Source organism: Epinephelus lanceolatus, chromosome 14 (genome assembly GCF_041903045.1).
Source record: "Epinephelus lanceolatus isolate andai-2023 chromosome 14, ASM4190304v1, whole genome shotgun sequence".
NCBI lineage: Eukaryota > Metazoa > Chordata > Actinopteri > Perciformes > Serranidae > Epinephelus > Epinephelus lanceolatus.
Window position 1 is genome coordinate 3,367,978 of NC_135747.1, and position 18,842 is coordinate 3,386,819.

General features: G+C 41.5%; 1 protein-coding gene across 2 annotated transcripts in view; it reads right to left on the bottom strand.

Annotated features, from left to right (window-relative positions):
• ubxn4 (UBX domain protein 4) overlaps positions 1-18,842 on the bottom strand; it is a 49,308-nt gene that overhangs the window by 11,531 nt on the left and 18,935 nt on the right. For both annotated transcript variants that reach the window (XM_033616174.2, XM_033616164.2), the window contains exons 8-10: positions 5,335-5,499; positions 4,916-5,043; positions 2,727-2,829 (exon numbers count right to left, since the gene is read on the bottom strand). In XM_033616174.2, coding sequence (XP_033472065.1) covers positions 2,727-2,829; positions 4,916-5,043; positions 5,335-5,499 — 396 coding nt within the window. The remainder of the gene's footprint in view (positions 1-2,726; positions 2,830-4,915; positions 5,044-5,334; positions 5,500-18,842) is intronic.

Sequence of the window (18,842 nt, forward strand, 5' to 3'; positions counted from 1 at the left end):
ACTGGACTTGCTTGCGTTTCTTGAAGACGTTTCACCTCTCATCCAAGAAGCTTCTTCAGTTCTAAATGACTGGTACGAAGTTGCAGGCTATAAACCCTGTGTGGGTGGGAACCCTTGCAGAGTCGTAGGGGTCACGTGAGCTCTTAGTTTCAGAGTTGTTAAGGTCACAATGTGAGTCGTTGAGCCACCTGGCCACCGTGTGAGTCATTAGGGTCAGGTGGGACCAAAAAAGTTAATAACTTACAAATTATGGCGAAAAGGTAGTTTCTTGCAACCCTAGAATTAAAATAAAAATATTCACAAATGAAAAAACCATCGGCGCGCACAGCAGCGCAAGATGACAGATGCGCAACTCAGTGCACGTCGGGCTTTCTATTTCCTTGTCGGAGATGGTGTTGCGTTCTCGTCCCCCAAAAAACGGGAGAAAAAAAAGGCCGAATATTGGATTTTTTTTTTTTTCCCCACAATCGAATCCTGTGCCATCGAACGAAGCTTCGAAGCTTTGAATTTTTTGGGTCAGCCCTAGATCTTAGTGCAGCATTCGACACAGTCGACCAACGACTACACCATATTACTAGACCAACTGAAAAACTGGGTGGGACTTTCCGGAACAGTACTAAACTGGTTTGAATCCTACTTAAAGGACAGAGACTACTTTGTGTCTATAAGTAATTACACATCTGAGCGGACGAAAATGACATGTGGAGTTCCCCAAGGCTCCATTCTGGGGCCTCTTCTGTTCAACATCTACATGCTCCCACTGGCTCAAATTATGGAAAACAACAAGATATCTTACCATAATTATGCAGACACACATATTTACATAACCATATCACCAGGGGAGTATGGTCCAATACAAGAATTGAGTAAATGCATCGAACAAATCAATGATTGGATGTGCCAGAATTTTCTTCAACTGAACAAAGATAAAACTGAAGTAATTGTTTTTGAAGCCAAAGAAGAAGGATTGAAAGTCAGCGCTCAGCTTCAATCTGTAATGTTAAAAAGCACAAGCCAAGCCAGAAATCTTGGTGTAGTCATGGACTCAGACCTGAATTTCAACAGCCGCCTTAAGACAGTTATAAAATCAGCCTATTATCACCTGAACAGTATATCAAGGATTAAAGGACTGATGTCTCAGCAGGATTTGGAAAAACTTGTCCATGCATTTATCTTTAGTAGACTCAACTACTGTAACAGTGTCTTCACAGGTCTCCCTAAAAAATCCATCAGACAGCTGCAGTTGATTCAGAACGCTGTCCCCAGAGTCAAAACCAAACATGGAGAAGCAGAATTCAGTTTTTATGCTCCACATATCTGGAACAAACTCCCAGAAAACTGCAGGTCTGCTGCAACTCTCAATTCTTTTAAATCAGAGCTGAAGACTTTTATGTTTGCCACTGCCTATTACTAAATCAAACTTGAGGCTTCTGATTATTATGTCACACTGCACTGTATCTGTTTTAGCTAAACTCTTTTTAATTAATTGTACTATTTTATTTCCAAAGCAACACTTTCTGATTGTATTTTACAACAATTATGTCTTTTTATGTTGCCTTTATTGCTTTTACTTGATGTATGTTTTTTGTAAAGCACTTTGAATTGCCTCGTTGCTGGAATGTGCTATGCAAATAAACTTGCCTTGCCTAGCCCTGCCATCTTGATTGTAAGGGAGCTGGAGGTGACAATTCCACCAGTCGCAGCTGCACAGAGGTTTTGTTCTATCTGCCACATGGGGAGCATTCCAGGAGTGGATCGTTGTACCTGCCAGATTTGGGGATTTTTGATTTGGTCATTTTTCCTTGATATTTGTGCTTCTACCATCAGGAGGAGGGAGGGCAGTTAAATGTTTTTTTTTCTTTGTTGGTTTCAATTGTGTTTATTGTTGTTTATGCATACTATGTTGTGCTGCAGCCTATAGATTAAGTTAATACTGTTAAAAGTCCAGTTATGAATGACATGGGTTAAGGTTTTTGGCTTTTTTTAGTTATTAAAAATACATTCATCCTCATAATCATATTGTATCTATATTTCACAAACAGTGCCTGTTAGCAGGAAAACTCAATCTGCTCTGTGCGACACGCTGCTGCTCTGTCAGCAACGAACAGATCATGTATTTCTGAAACTTGCTATGGTGCATCTGCTGGCGCATCTGCTGGAATTACAAGTCGAGAGTGGCTGCGATCAGCATGGACGGCTGCCTGGCAGAGATCTGCACTGTACTGAGTGCAATCTTCTAGTTTATTATTTATTTATTTTAGAGTAAGTGTGAGGAAAAGAAAAGTGCAACATCTGTAAATGAAAGCTTTGCAAACTGTTCAACAAGTAGCTTTATCAGACATGCAGGCTCCAGTGCATTGAGCGCAGAAGATTGAACTAAACAATTTACCCAACAGAAGACAACATGGTTGAATGTAACAGATTTACACTGCAGGTGTAGTAACTTCAGATAAGTGCTGTCAGCATACGCTACTTCCAACTTGTAATAGAAAATACTGAAAACCTGGCGCTTTCAGCATGTTCAAACAGTATTTCATCAGAAAATGATACTGAAGTTAAAATCCCCCAGTTCTATATTTAAAATCAAAGTTATTTTATAGTAACAGTAAAATCAGGGTTTCTAGGGAGAAGAGTGATCTATTCTCCAAGGAAATCATTAGAAAACCCCAAACATACCAACAAGTAGAATGGTAGAGACAGTATGGAAATACTCTGGTAAAACAGACCTGAGCAGCAAATTGCCGAGCCTCCTGCAATCTGCTCTGTGAGGGGAACTGGTTGGTGAAGAATGAGCCATCTGGGAGGCGGAACTGTATTCTTGCTATGGTACTGATCAACCACACACACACACACACACACACACACACACACACACACACACACACACTTTAAAATTTAGCACATCTTACAGAAGCACAAGGAATTTGTGTGGACAGAAACTATCTTGTGAATCTCTCGTGTCCTTGTGTTATTACGGATTAGTAACAATCATGCAATCATGTTAATCTTGTTGGTTGGAGTAAGCCTTTAATTAGTGAATCTACAACAGTGAAAAAGCGGTCAGACCATTTGACCTAAAACCTTTGAGAAACAAAAAAAAAAACCAAAACTTTTTATGGTGAACATTTTTAATTACTTGAGCAGGTACAGCAACATGTCGTAGTGTTGGGCGGTATGACCAAACATTTGTGTCGTGGTATTTTTGTTTAATTCTGATGGTTTAAGATTCTTCACAGTATATTACAGTATTTTTTCCCACTTTATGTGGATTTATAGTTTTAATATTGTCATACTAGGAAGCTCACTACCATACTAGGATCTAGGATCAAGTGTTGATTTGTAAAGATCACAAATCATTAGTTTCATGCTCTGAAAACTGCCACTTACATTTTAAATTATTCTGTAAAAGGGGGTGGTGTGATTTACCACGGGCTATATGCTCAGATTTAAATAATCTACTTAAAGTCTAATAGATTTCACAGCCAATTTGAGCAAATTGTTGAATTCCCCCCCCCCAGAAAAAAAAACGACCACCAGATGCCAGAAAGACTAATTTACAACAGCTTGAGTTTCCTCACCTGCTAAAAGCCACTTTTGTTTTTACTCACTGGCATAGCCTGCAGACTGTAGCTTTCCTGTCAACCCCGCATTCCTGTTTATGTAACTCAGAGGGAAGGTGACATGTTGCTACACCTCCGACTTCAGGGAATTAGGAGGATTTTCCAGATCTGTCATTTCTCCATCATCTCCGACTCTGGCAGTGATCATGGTGTTTGGAAAAGGGCAGCTGCAGCTAATGTTACGAGAGAGCTCTGCTGTGTCGTTTTTTGTCAGACACACATAAGTAGGATTTTTTTTTTAAACCAAAAAAGCTTCTCAACAGCAGACACGGCTCTTCTCTTGGGCACAAGTTTCTCTAGTGCCTCAGGTCTCTTTCCTCATCCTTCACAGTAAGAGGGCTACGCAGTTAACAGGGTTCCCCTCTCTATATGCTCTATGCAACTTTCCCCAACTGTAGTGCTCATTGCGGTGAACACAATTGTCTTAACTATGCTCAGGTATAGCGGTATATAAAAAATTACTATCATACGGGAAATTATAACCGGTACACTGCTCAGCACCACTATGTTGTACCTGTTCTGTACCATCCATGAGTGTCCTACTAAGCTAGTCTAGTGAGCCAGCATGCTCTAAAGCTGAATGGAATGAAGCCATTATTAATGTTATTGACTTGCTCACTCTTAGCAATATGCACCCTTACATTCAGAACTGAATTACTATGATTTTATTAAGAGCGAACAACGAGTTTTGCTCGTGGCCTCTTCAGGTTTCGCTCAACAGAATGGATTCTGTTGAGCACGGGCGAAACGCATTGTTCATTCTTCATAAAATCACAGTTATTCAATTCAGTGTGCAATGATTTATGTTTTTATCTAAGATGTTCCTGCAGCCTACCAGCACCTGATCCTTGAGACTGGCTGTGCAGAGGGAGTTCTGTTTACATATCATTACTATTATTCTTATCCTGCAACTACATGACAAACTTTCACATGGAAACTTGATTCAAATTAAAATATATGCAGCTATTTTAGGAACGGTGTGCTTTTTGTCAGATGTTTTATATCATTCATAATTATTCATACTCAAATGAATGGAAAGAATGTTCATACCTGTAATTCGGTTCATTTAGACCAGACCAAATGATAACGTTGCATTTTAGTACTGGCTTGGTTCATATTCGTTGGTTTTTATACTGTTATTTTCATATGCACATTTCAGGCAAATTTCACTTCAGGCACATTTTGGCAAAAAACAACAACAACAAAAAAAGAATGTACATTTCATCCTGCAATGCCGGCAATTAAAACATACAGTTTGGATATATATCAGTCCTTTGTCTTCATGAACTTTTTACCTCCTCTCCCTTAATAATGTCTCCTTCCTGGCCTCCTGCTCTGCCTGTCTGGCCTGTACTAGAGCCTGCTTGGCAGCCTTCTCCTCCTCCTGGGTTTTGGCATAGCGGGCTGCTCGGTCAGCTCGGTCCTGCAGGACAAAGGGGACAAAAGTACAATATGTCTGCATTGTTTCAAACAGTTGCGACAGTTCAAATTAAAGATAGTATCTGTATTCTGTTCTGTATTACACAGGCTCTGCCTTCTACTGGAATCTAGGAGTAATACTCTCCTGCCGTGCATTTGACCACTGAATTTTGTATAAATGTTAACTGCCCAATCAGGACATGCCTATACGTTATGTGTGGACCCCACAGTATATAGGGCAGTACACAACACTGCTCGCCATCCTGTTCGCCATCCTGAGAAAAGATTATCTTACCAAGGCAATCTGCTGTTTGACCCGTTCCCTGGCAGCCTTCTCTTCAGCCTTCTCCCTGTTCCTTTCATCCAGGAGTCGCTTGGTCTTCTCCTCTTCCTGTCTCCTCTTTAAGTCCTGCACATCCTTCCCCATCTTCCGCCGCTCAATTTCCTTCTTGATCTCATTCTGAATCACAGACAACACACAGGTAGGTCAGGGCTGGACTGGGTCACATTAATTATGTATCATATCAACATCATAGTTGACATAACTGAAAACCCTGAGGTTCAATAACACAATAAGTAAATATACTACATAATTGTTGAGCTGCTACTGCCAAACAAATAAGTCATTAAATGAAAATTTAGCACAAATGTAGCCTGGAAATCCAGACTCAAATCTAGAAAGATTTTGAGTCTGACCCTCACTGATACACCCTTCCTACCCAAGGGGCGGCACTAACTGAGGCATTTCAAATGCTGCCGCACGCAATTGGATAGCACGATGGCCAATCAGAGCAAAAAATAAGGTGACGTATTCATTGCATTAAGCCCCATTTGTTTGCCGAACAGCTGGGCTAACTGATATATTATGCTTTTGCCGTATCCCGTCGGCGTAACAGCAAAAACGTCCTTCCTGGAAATGAAGGCTTCTAGGGCAGTCTTCTGTTCCTCTCTCAAGGAAAAAGATAAGTGTAGTTGGCTTAGCGTTTCTTCCAAAGCTAAACTGAATGGACGCAGTCCTTCGGCAGCTGCCATCTTAGCTGTTACTTTTCGACTCCTACGGCACAGCGCTGTCGTCATCATGTTACGCCCGCCCAGAGCCCGCCTCTGTCAGACAGACTGATCTGATTGGTCCCATTGGCAATTCAGGGGGCTCTGCTCGTCGGGGCCAGATTCCTGTGCAATGCAAATTCAGTCTCACCAATCACCTCACTCCTTTGCTAGCCTTCTGTTTAAATCCAAACATGCACAGGGTATATGCAGGAATCCTGAGGTTAATTTCAATACCTTTTTACCTTCTGTAGTTTGCAATTAAATCTATGGAGCACAAACATACAACAGAACTCAGATAAAATGAGAAGGAATAAAGCTTGAAAGAATAAATTAAACCAAAGGCAGGTTTATTAAAATACACCTTAGGCCATAACAAGTAACACAGCTCTACAGCTCAATATCAACAATTCAAGGCCAACTTGCTGAAAACAACAACCTTATGGCTAGCCCCTTACATGTGGGATTTAGGGCTGACCCAAAAAATTCGAAGCTTCAAAGCTTCATTCGATGGTACGGGATTCGATTGTGAAATTTTTTTTCCGAATATTCAGCCTTTTTTTCCTCCCGTTTTTTTTGGGGGACCTTGAATGCAACACTAATCAGGCTGTCCGTTTACGGTTGTTTTTTTTCCCCTTTAGCCATATGTAAACTCAAAGAACGAGAAGCAATGTCTGTTAGGCATATGAGATTTCATGTTCCAGTTCCAGTTTGTGTTTTTAATTGATTGATTGTTTTTGGTTGGTTATTAAAAAAGAAAACATCTCCTACAAGAAAATAGAAAGCCCGGCGTGCAATGAATGGAGACCTATTATCCTGCTTGAACACAGACGACTAAATTCTTTCAACAATGTGACTCAAAATAATGACAAAATAGATTTTATTGATGTAAAATAATATGCTGATGGTGACATTTTCCACTGGTCCGCTGTGCTCTGAGTCTGGTGTCAGTGACACATGCTGCTCTGAGTCGCGCATCTGTCTGCTTGCGCTGCAGTGCGCCGAGGATTTTAAATTTTAGTGTTAAATCAAAAGTTAAACACTACTTATCAGCAACCAGAAGTGCTTTTTCGTTTGTGAATATTTTTATCTTAATTCTGGGGTTGCAAGAAACTACCCTTTCACCATAATTTTTATGTTATTAACTTTTTTGGACTTTTTTTTCTCCGCTCAGCCCCCACCCCGAGTGGCAGTCCGAGTGTGCCTACCTACACATCCTTGTTTGTAGTAGTCGCGAGGAGGAAAATACATGGATTCATGGATACTTTTTGTCAAAGCTTGAATGCCAAGAAAATTTAATACTTTATAAAATCGCGATGAAGACTTTTTAATACTTTACTTTATTTACTTTAATTTTCCGACATTTGATTTATCAACTTTTAATACTTTTTAAGACCCCGCGGACACCCTGTGTAGGTTTACACGTTATGAAAAGATAGGGCGCTTCAAATTTGGCCCCTGAAGGCCATACAGGCGCTAAACATGCCTGAATGATGTAGAAAAGAGCTTTTATGACTCATGCTAATTGGGGTGTTCGATCAGATGTCAGAAGACTGCAGACATGTCTTTTCCCTCTTTATACTTGAACTCCTTCGCTTGAGGCAGTAACTCTCTCCTAACCTAGAGGGAAAATCCTCCATTTTCCAGCAGAGACCCATGGCCTCAGATTTGGAGGTGCTGACTCTCATCCGGACTGCTGGGAATTGACCCATGAAAAATATGGACTACTATTTAGTGCATGCACACAGGAACACAATTTTGCTGAGGGGTGCTGCACAGTACAAATGTGCATGCGTGACTATGTATGTGCATGAGCTTACCCTGACCAACAGGAAAACAAAATGTACTAACATCAGCTGTTAGTCTAAAGAATGTGCGCTCCATCACCTCAGACACAATTTCTCTCTGGACAGCTATGCCTCTGCAGTGGAAGTCCCTCGCTTCCAAGATATTTATGGATCTAAAGAGCAACTCCAACACCACTGTCCTGGTCATTTTCTGGTCTTTTTTTTTTTTTTTTTTTTTTTTCCCTTCTTTAAAGATTTATTTATTGATGATGCACCAAAGTACATGTGTCACATGTACATTAACAAGGAGAAAAAAACAACAAAAAAACTAAAAAACTAACAACAACAAACAAACACATTATAAAATCACAACGGCATAGAACATACCTGTCCCCCCACCCCACCCCTGGAATGGTACAATGAACCACATCCTTGGCAACACCAAGTCTTTTCAGAATGTGTAACAGAAAAAGGAGAAATAAAAAGGTCCATACAAAAAAATAAAAAATAAATGTTTAAATCCATCAAACCCAGTAAGTGAAAAAATGCACTTTCAACTGAGAGGATTAATTGAAGGGAGAGATTCCAAGAAAGAACCCCATAATCTATTATGAGTTGCAGGTTGTCTCCTAACATTGTACAGAATTTTCTCTGGAGTGCAATATGATGAAAGTTAATTCAGAAAATCCAGGAAGAGGAAGGTTATTTAAGTGTGGGAGTGGCCTATTTGAATCCCTTTTGTTTGAGACCATGCTGCAAGGTGAGTGTGTTTGCTGATCCTGTGACTTTATTTATCTCTGTTAACTTTAGCTTATATCGGAGTTATGCTATGTAGTGTGTGAAATAGAGTATGGTGAATGTGCTAGGAAAGGTAGTATCAGCACTGGCGCTACCTGGAGCTCGCATGTACGGAGCCTGGGTTTGTTGAAGGTGGCAGTGCTGTTTGGGTTGAGAAAGCCATGTGTAAGTAAGGTAAAGGAGGTTGTTGGGTTGGTGCGGGGAGCAGTGAGACCTGGCATTAGGGGAGTGTCTCTGGGACGCCAGAGATCACTGTCTAGCCTCCTGGAGGTGTCGTGGAAACAACTAGACATGTTTATTTGAATTCAGAACTAGCCCAGCTAGTGACTGCTGTGAATAGGGCAGCTGACAACAAGGGAAAGACCATGTGACCACTTGGAAAGACAGCTGACAGGAGGGAAAAGACCCCAAAGGTGCTGGCATGGGCTAGCAACCCATGGTAGCAGTGGTGAGGCCTAGCAGCCTTACTACAACCAAAATTAGCTACAGCCAACATAGGGAAAATACCCCAAGAGTCAGCGAGAGCTGGGGTAGAAAATGACTCACAGGTGGATTACACAGTAACAGACATTGGAACGGACACGACTATGCATTGGATCTGTGACTCAGTGAAGGATAGGGGCATGGACCTATCCACCAGGGCTTGCTTCTTACGCAAAATGTGAATTTATTATTACATAGTGTTCAGTGACAAAAAGTGAGAAACAGAAAGGTGAACGTTTCGGTGGTAAAGAGGATTGTCTTTACGAATTGCCTCTGATGTTTTTTTTTGCAGAGGTTAGTAGGTCAGTATAAATGACCCGGATGATGATGACAAGCAACTCTAGCTATTCATAAAAACATACTGGTGAAATGAACGAGTTTCGCGGCAGATAATGTGTTATTAAGAGCCTCATTGTCAGTGCCCCGATCATTCCCACTATATGGATGTACGCGGCTCTCGCGGATCTAAATATCTTCAGAAGGCCTCCAAATGACACCAAACTTATCTGGGTGAGTAAACAACCATATTTAATGCCAGAAATAAGGTCCAGGTTGTAAAAAATGGAACTTTCCCTTTAAGTTTGTTAAAGAATTGTTCAGCCAGGAAAAGGGAGGGCAGCTCAAAGCAGAAAGGCTAGAGGTTGAAGAATATTTGAGAAATACATATTCAGATTTAGAGAAGAATAGGACAGTAGGTTTCCCACCCGATATCCCTCCATTAGGAGGGACAGAGCATGAGATGGATGTCAGGCCCCAGGGCCTAATGGAGTCCCCTACTGGGTTTATAAAAGTGCACCTGATATCCTTAAATTTTTGTGGAAACAGCTAAGAATAGTTTGGGAGAAACAAATTATCCCAAGAGCATGGCATAGGACAGGGGGTGTCCTCATTCCTAAGGAGAAGGAGTCTGTGGACCATAGCCAATTCGGGATGATTTCTCTCTTGAATGTAGAGGGGAAGATTTTCTTTAGTGTAGTAGTGCAGAGATTAGCTAGCTACTTAGAAAGGAATAGCTTAAAGGGCTAGTGTGTAAAATGGGTTGAAAACAGTGACATGTAGCATTTAGATTCTAGATTGCAGCGCTCACTCGCTCGCCTGTGCTCACCCCTACCGTCGGCAAAGTGACGGTGGCCTCCGAGGACCAAAACACTTGTCATCCGCAACAGAGAGCAGCGTCTCTGCCGGTAACATATCCGAAGCAACGAGCAATGAAGTGAAGATCTAAACCATATTACGGTATGTTATAGGTTATCAGTGAGAGGTTAGGAGTGTTTTATTCCTAATTGTTTTGGTAACACGAGCAAACATTAGCGCAGTAATGCTAAATAAAGTCATGGCACAGTGCGGCAAATAATCATTAGGTTGGTAGGATAACTGTTAACGTTACATATTATAATATGCGTTTGCAGAGTGATTTTCCACAGGAGACAGGGAGAGGAGGGAGAGGGAGAGGGAGAGGAGCAAGACGAGGGAGAGGAAGAGGTGCAGGAAGGGCCAGGCGACGTGCCTCAGCCACGGAGAGGGAAGAGGAGGAGGGGAGGATGTTATGCCTGTTATGCCTTTGACATAAGACTAAAATTTTCGCAAGTGTTTTACAGTAATGCTCTACCTGGAGATGATGTAACATTACGAACTCTCCTCCTCACTCCCTACTTGTCGAGTCCAACACGTAACGCTATCATACTACGTGCTGACAAATAGTAGCATTTATTTTAGTAGCTTACCTGTCCCGCAGAAAACATGCCACTTCAGTGTCGGATTGAAGCCCATTGTCCTTCATGAACCCCCTCCATCGCTGAAAAACATCACCGATGTTTATTCTCTGCCGCCGCTTGTCCCGTTTTCTTTGCCCCTCTTTGCGTCTTCTTTTCCTCGCAGATGACGGTTCGGGTTCATTCTCTCCTGTTGCGTGGTAAGTGTGGTCCATTCGCAAACTTTATAACTAAAAAAACTTTTCACTACTCTCTATCGACGAACTACTAACAGTCTCTGCTGTTTCCTCCTTCTTCTTCCTTCCTTCCTCTGTCTTCTTCGTTGGTTTATTTATATACGCGAAACGCGTTCTCTGGCTGGCTGGATTGTCCGCTCGGGCTGCCGTACATACATGGCGGTGCAAGATGGCGACCTCTCTAAAGCAAGACCCTTGCTATATATATATATATATATATATACACACAGTACAGGCCAAAAGTTTGGACACACCTTCTCATTCAATGCATTTTCTTTATTTTCATGACTATTTACATTGTAGATTCTCACTGAAGGCATCAAAACTATGAATGAACACATGTGGAGTTATGTACATAACAAAAAAAGGTGAAATAACTGAAAACATGTTTTATATTGTAGTTTCTTCAAAATAGCCACCCTTTGCTGTGATTACTGCTTTGCACACTCTTGGCATTCTCTCGATGAGCTTCAAGAGGTAGTCACCTGAAATGGTTTCCACTTCACAGGTGTGCCTTATCAGGGTTAATTAGTGGAATTTCTTGCTTTATCAATGGGGTTGGGACCATCAGTTGTGTTGTGCAGAAGTCAGGTTAATACACAGCCGACAGCCCTATTGAACAACTGTTAAAATTCATATTATGGCAAGAACCAATCAGCTAACTAAAGAAAAACGAGTGGCCATCATTACTTTAAGAAATGAAGGTCAGTCAGTCCGGAAAATTGCAAAAACTTTAAATGTGTCCCCAAGTGGAGTCGCAAAAACCATCAAGCGCTACAACGAAACTGGCACACATGAGGACCGACCCAGGAAAGGAAGACCAAGAGTCACCTCTGCTTCTGAGGATAAGTTCATCCGAGTCACCAGCCTCAGAAATGGCAAGTTAACAGCAAAGCAGATCAGAGACCAGATGAATGCCACACAGAGTTCTAGCAGCAGACCCATCTCTAGAACAACTGTTAAGAGGAGACTGCGCGAATCAGGCCTTCATGGTCAAATAGCTGCTAGGAAACCACTGCTAAGGAGAGGCAACAAGCAGAAGAGATTTGTTTGGGCCAAGAAACACAAGGAATGGACATTAGACCAGTAGAAATCTGTGCTTTGGTCTGATGAGTCCAAATTTGAGATCTTTGGTTCCAACCGCCGTGTCTTTGTGAGACGCAGAAAAGGTGAACGGATGGATTCCACATGCCTGGTTCCCACTGTGAAGCATGGAGGAGGAGGTGTGATGGTGTGGGGGTGTTTTGCTGGTGACACTGTTGGGGATTTATTCAAAATTGAAGGCACACTGAACCAGCATGGCTACCACAGCATCCTGCAGCGACATGCCATCCCATCCGGTTTGCGTTTAGTTGGACGATCATTTATTTTTCAACAGGACAATGACCCCAAACACACCTCCAGGCTGTGTAAGGGCTATTTGACCAAGAAGGAGAGTGATGGAGTGCTGCGGCAGATGACCTGGCCTCCACAGTCACCGGACCTGAACCCAATCGAGATGGTTTGGGGTGAACTGGACCGCAGAGTGAAGGCAAAGGGGCCAACAAGTGCTAAACACCTCTGGGAACTCCTTCAAGACTGTTGGAAAACCATTTCAGGTGACTACCTCTTGAAGCTCATCGAGAGAATGCCAAGAGTGTGCAAAGCAGTAATCAGAGCAAAGGGTGGCTATTTTGAAGAAACTAGAATATAAAACATGTTTTCAGTTATTTCACCTTTTTTTGTTAAGTACATAACTCCACGTGTTCATTCATAGTTTTGATGCCTTCAGTGAGAATCTACAATGTAAATAGTCATGAAAATAAAGAAAACGCATTGAATGAGAAGGTGTGTCCAAACTTTTGGCCTGTACTGTATATATATAAAAGCATAATTATAAGGCTACAAAAATCAAACAAATTTTATTTTATAGCGATTATACACTTATAAACATATTAATGGGTAGAATATTCAGATTCAGATTTGACAATAAACCATGCCAAATATTACACACTGGCCCTTTAATCGATACTATGGTGCAGATGGCAGGAATACCAGGTTTTGCAGGGTGTTTAGAACATACTAGCATGATCTGGCACCAGATTCAGGCAGCAAAAGTAACCTGCATGTAATATTTTTAGATCTTGCAAATGCGTTTGGTTCAGTACCGCATAGCCTCATTTGGAGTGTGTTTGACTATTTCAAAAGTGCCACAGGTAGTTGTTAACTTAGTGAAAGCATACTTTCAGGATATTAGGTTGTGTCTAAGTACGGCAGGTTTCACAACAGGTTGGCATAGGCTAGAAATAGGCATCATGGCAGGGTGTACAATTTCTCCATTAGCATTTACTATGGCAATGGAAATAATCATCAGGGCTTCTAAGTGGGTGGTAGGTGGGGAGAGACAGCAGAATGGGTTGCATCTTCCACCAGTTAGGGCTTACATGGATGACATGACACTGGTGACCACAACAATGCCATGTACAAAGAGGCCACTAGAGAAGGTAAATAAGAACCTCAAGTGGGCCAGCATGAACAATGCGGGGAACAGTGAGACCTGGCATGAGGGGAGTGTCTCTGGGACGCCACAGATCACTGTCTAGCCTCCTGGAGGTGTCGTGGGACTAACTATGAAACACTGGTGAAAGGAGGTTCCCACCCGATGACCCCAAAGACATGTTAGTTATCACTGCTCACTGGTCTGTATAGTTAAGCCTTACCATAATAGCTTATCATAGGGCTTAGGAGGTTATTCACTGAGTGCTGATCCTTCCTCTAGAGCACAAACTTGTTGTGTTTATTTGAATTCATTTAGGCAGTGCTTTTGTGATGGTGGTTTTTCTGACTTCCAGTTTTTAAGAATAATTTTTTTTCCCAGCAGTGCTGGCTAATAACACAAAATACTCCTTATAGTGAGTTACGTTAATTACTGACATCACCCAGAAGCCAAATCCTGGGGTCAGATGGAATTTCAGCCTATATAATACCTGAAACAGTGGCTATGATGAACTTCCAGAAGTCTTCCAGGTAAGGACAAGCCCAGATCATATGAAGGAGTTTGCCTTCAGGTATCTTACACCTTTGGCACATGGCAGAGACATCCCCAGTCATCTTGTATAGCCTGTGTGGGGTCAAATATATTCTATGTAAGATATTAAACTGCATTTGCCTGTGTTTTGTGGAGACCAGAACTGTTTGGGATCTATCCAAAATATTTTGCTAGTCAGCATCGTCATAATTGCAGTCTAGGTCTTTCTCCCATTTATTTTTAATCGATAGCCTATCATAAATTAACAGGTTTCTGTTCAAGATATTATAGATAGAGGATATCAGCCCTCTGGTGGATTAAGCAAATGATCCTCAATGGGGGATTTGTTTGGGATACATGGGAAATCTGTAGAGTTATCTTGGAGCCAATGTCTAATTTGAAAGAATTTAAAGTGGTTGTGTTGTGGTAGATTCAATTTGGAAGATAATTGTTGAAAGCTAGATAATATATTGTTACTGTATAGGTCTTCAACTGTTTTGATCCCACTATTGACCCATTTCTTTAATGTTCCATCAGCAATAGGGTAAGAAATATGGGGGTTATTCCACAAAGGGGTCTTTCTCAGCATTGAGATATCTAGTCCCAGCACTGTATGGGATTCCTGCCATGCCCGAAAGGTGTTTATGATCATGGGGTTCTTTGTAACTGAGGAAAGGTTTTTCTTACTTCTCATAAAAGGAATGCTTTTTAGAGGAGTAGTTTTCATCAAATGCTGCTCAATAGAAAACCATCTGATGTCGCTACTCTCTGCATGTAACCAAGTCTATATTGGGTGGAACTGAGAAGCCAAATAATAGTTTCTGAAGTTGGTAAGGTTTAAACCACCTTTGGTATAAGGGGCTTGGAGAGTAGTAAGTTTTACTCTGGGGTTTCTATTCCGCCATAAAAAGGAGGAGATAACTTTGTTAATCATATTGAAAAAGCTCTTAGGGACATGCAGAGGGATACATTGGAATAGGTAATTAAATTTAGGCAACACATTCATTTTAATTACATTTACTCTGCCAATCAGAGATAATGGTAGATCAGTCCATCTCTGTGTATCTGCCTTAATTTTCTCCAATAGATTTAGACAGTTGTCTTTGAGTACTTTGTCATGTCATTTTCTAATTTTTATGCCGAGATATTTAAACCCACATGGACATATCTTCAACGGTTCAGTAAGTGTTCTAATATCCAAATCCTGTGCATTTGAGGGCAAAACCTCACTCTTTGTTAAATTTATTTTGTATCCTGAAGCTGCACTATATTCTTGAAGACACTGAAAAAGTGGGGGGACCGAGTCAGATGATTCAGTTAAGTATATCAGGATATGGTCCGCGTAGAGAGAAATTTTGTGCTCTGAAGCACCAAATTTGACACCGGAGATGGCTGCATTAGCTCGAATGGCGAGGGCAAGCGGTTCGATGGCGAGAGAAAATAAGAGCGGTAAGACACAACAGCCCTGTCGGACCCCTCTAGATAGTGAGAAGGCGCCCAACAAGAACCCATTAGTCAATATTTGTGCTTAGGAGCCTTGAAGAGCGTTTTAATATATTAAATAAACCACTCACCAAAATTCATGCCTGCAAGTGTTTGAAATAAGAACGTGGGCTCGATCCTGTCGAACGCCTTCTCAGCATCCATTGATATGATCAACGTAGGCTCCTTTTCCTTCTGTGTAGAGTCAATTATATGAAATAAACGATGGACATTGTCGTTTTTGGTTTTGAAATATTCAATGGGGAAGCCGTCTGGCCCCGAGGCTTTGTTATTCTGCAAGGACTTCATGGCCAGGAGAACCTCTGCCTCGGTTATATCAGCATCCAGCTGGGTTTTGTCCTCAGCAGTGATCTGCAGGAGAGGTAGATCCTCCAGGAATTGCTCCGTGGCGATATTGCTAGTGTTGTGGTCCTATTTATACAATGTCTCATAGAATTTTTTTAATTCCACATTGATCTCCGATGGGCTAACCAGAGATCTGCCATCATCAGTAGTTACTGAATGGAGTATTCTGTCTGACTCCTCCTTCCTGATCTGCCACGCCAGGAGCTTGCCTGTTTTATTTCCGTACTCATAATAATGATAATTAGTCCTAGCTAGAGCAGCTTCAGCCTTATTGGTGCATAAATTGTTATAATGTATTCGTTTCAGGGTCAATGAATTTAAAATGTCCATTCTTTTAGTTTCAGAGTGATGTTGCTCAAGTGCTCTGATTTCTTCATCTAATGTTGATAATTATTTTCTTTTTCCCTTAGTTTATAATTACTGTAGGACAAGATACATCCCCTCATAAAATGCCTTGAGAGCCTCCCAAATATTTGCGTGAGGAGGAGTTCAGATTGGCCTCCAGGAACAGATCAATTTTAGAGTTCATATATGCAATGAATTCTGAATCTTTCAGTATAAATGTTTTGAGGGAGGGGTTGACCAGAGTCAATCACCCAGGTCATCTTAATGGGATTATGATCTGAAAGTGAAGCAGCGAGATAGGAACACTCCTTTATTCTACTAAGTATATTTAGAGGGGCTAAAAACATGTCTGTTCTGGAGTAAGATTTGTGAACACTAGAGCAGAAGGAGAAGTCTTTCTTATTGGGGTTGAGAGTGCGCCAGATGTCACATAATCCTAGTTCTTTTATGCCATAGTTTAAAAGTGAGGCTGCCTTAGATGGTGTAAGGGACTTGGGCAGTGAGCGGTCGATAGTGGGATCAAGAACCAAATTAAAGTCTCCAACAAGAAGACAGTGCCCCTCGGCTGCTGCTAGTCTTAAAAGTTAGTCAATGACAAAGGCCGGGTCATCAGAATTTGGACCATATACAGTACAGGCCAAAAGTTTGGACACACCTTCTCATTCAATGCGTTTTCTTTATTTTCATGACTATTTACATTGTAGATTCTCACTGAAGGCATCAAAACTATGAATGAACACATGTGGAGTTATGTACTTAACAAAAAAAGGTGAAATAACTGAAAACATGTTTTATATTCTAGTTTCTTCAAAATAGCCACCCTTTGCTCTGATTACTGCTTTGCACACTCTTGGCATTCTCTCCATGAGCTTCAAGAGGTAGTCACCTGAAATGGTTTTCCAACAGTCTTGAAGGAGTTCCCAGAGGTGTTTAGCACTTGTTGGCCCCTTTGCCTTCACTCTGCGGTCCAGCTCACCCCAAACCATCTCGATTGGGTTCAGGTCCGGTGACTGTGGAGGCCAGGTCATCTGCTGCAGCACTCCATCACTCTCCTTCTTGGTCAAATAGCCCTTACACAGCCTGGAGGTGTGTTTGGGGTCATTGTCCTGTTGAAAAATAAATGATAGTCCAACTAAACGCAAACCGGATGGGATGGCATGTCGCTGCAGGATGCTGTGGTAGCCATGCTGGTTCAGTGTGCCTTCAATTTTGAAACAATCACCAGCAAAACACCCCCACACCATCACACCTCCTCCTCCATGCTTCACAGTGGGAACCAGGCATGTGGAATCCATCCGTTCACCTTTTCTGCGTCTCACAAAGACACGGCGGTTGGAACCAAAGATCTCAAATTTGGACTCATCAGACCAAAGCACAGATTTCCACTGGTCTAATGTTCATTCCTTGTGTTTCTTGGCCCAAACAAATCTCTTCTGCTTGTTGCCTCTCCTTAGCAGTGGTTTCCTAGCAGCTATTTGACCATGAAGGCCTGATTGGCGCAGTCTCCTCTTAACAGTTGTTCTAGAGATGGGTCTGCTGCTAGAACTCTGTGTGGCATTCATCTGATCTCTGATCTGAGCTGCTGTTAACTTGCCATTTCTGAGGCTGGTGACTCGGATGAACTTATCCTCAGAAGCAGAGGTGACTCTTGGTCTTCCTTTCCTGGGTCGGTCCTCATGTGTGCCAGTTTCGTTGTAGCGCTTGATGGTTTTTGCGACTCCACTTGGGGACACATTTAAAGTTTTTGCAATTTTCCAGACTGACTGACCTTCATTTCTTAAAGTAATGATGGCCACTCGTTTTTCTTTAGTTAGCTGATTGGTTCTTGCCATAATATGAATTTTAACAGTTGTCCAATAGGGCTGTCGGCTGTGTATTAACCTGACTTCTGCACAACACAACTGATGGTCCCAACCCCATTGATAAAGCAAGAAATTCCACTAATTAACCCTGATAAGGGCACACCTGTGAAGTGGAAACCATTTCAGGTGACTACCTCTTGAAGCTCATCGAGAGAATGCCAAGAGTGTGCAAAGCAGTAATCAGAGCAAAGGGTGGCTATTTTGAAGAAACTAGAATATAAAACATGTTTTCAGTTATTTCACCTTTTTTTGTTAAGTACATAACTCCACATGTGTTCATTCATAGTTTTGATGCCTTCAGTGAGAATCTACAATGTAAATAGTCATGAAAATAAAGAAAATGCATTGAATGAGAAGGTGTGTCCAAACTTTTGGCCTGTACTGTATATTAACTAATGTCACCTGAGTCATGTTCAGAACACAGTCAATAAGCAAGAATCTACCACTCTTATCCTTTTCAACTGAGTTCAGTTTGCACGTTATATGTATTTTTGTTTATGAGTATGGCGACCCCTCTAGCGCTAGAAGTGAATGACAAAAAAAGACATGGCCAATCCAGTCCCTCTTAAATTTCAAATGTTCCACATCAGTGAGGTGCATTTCCTGAATGAACACAATGCTTGTAGATAACCTCTTTAGATAGGTAACAATTTTTTTCCTCTTTATCGGAGTGTTAAT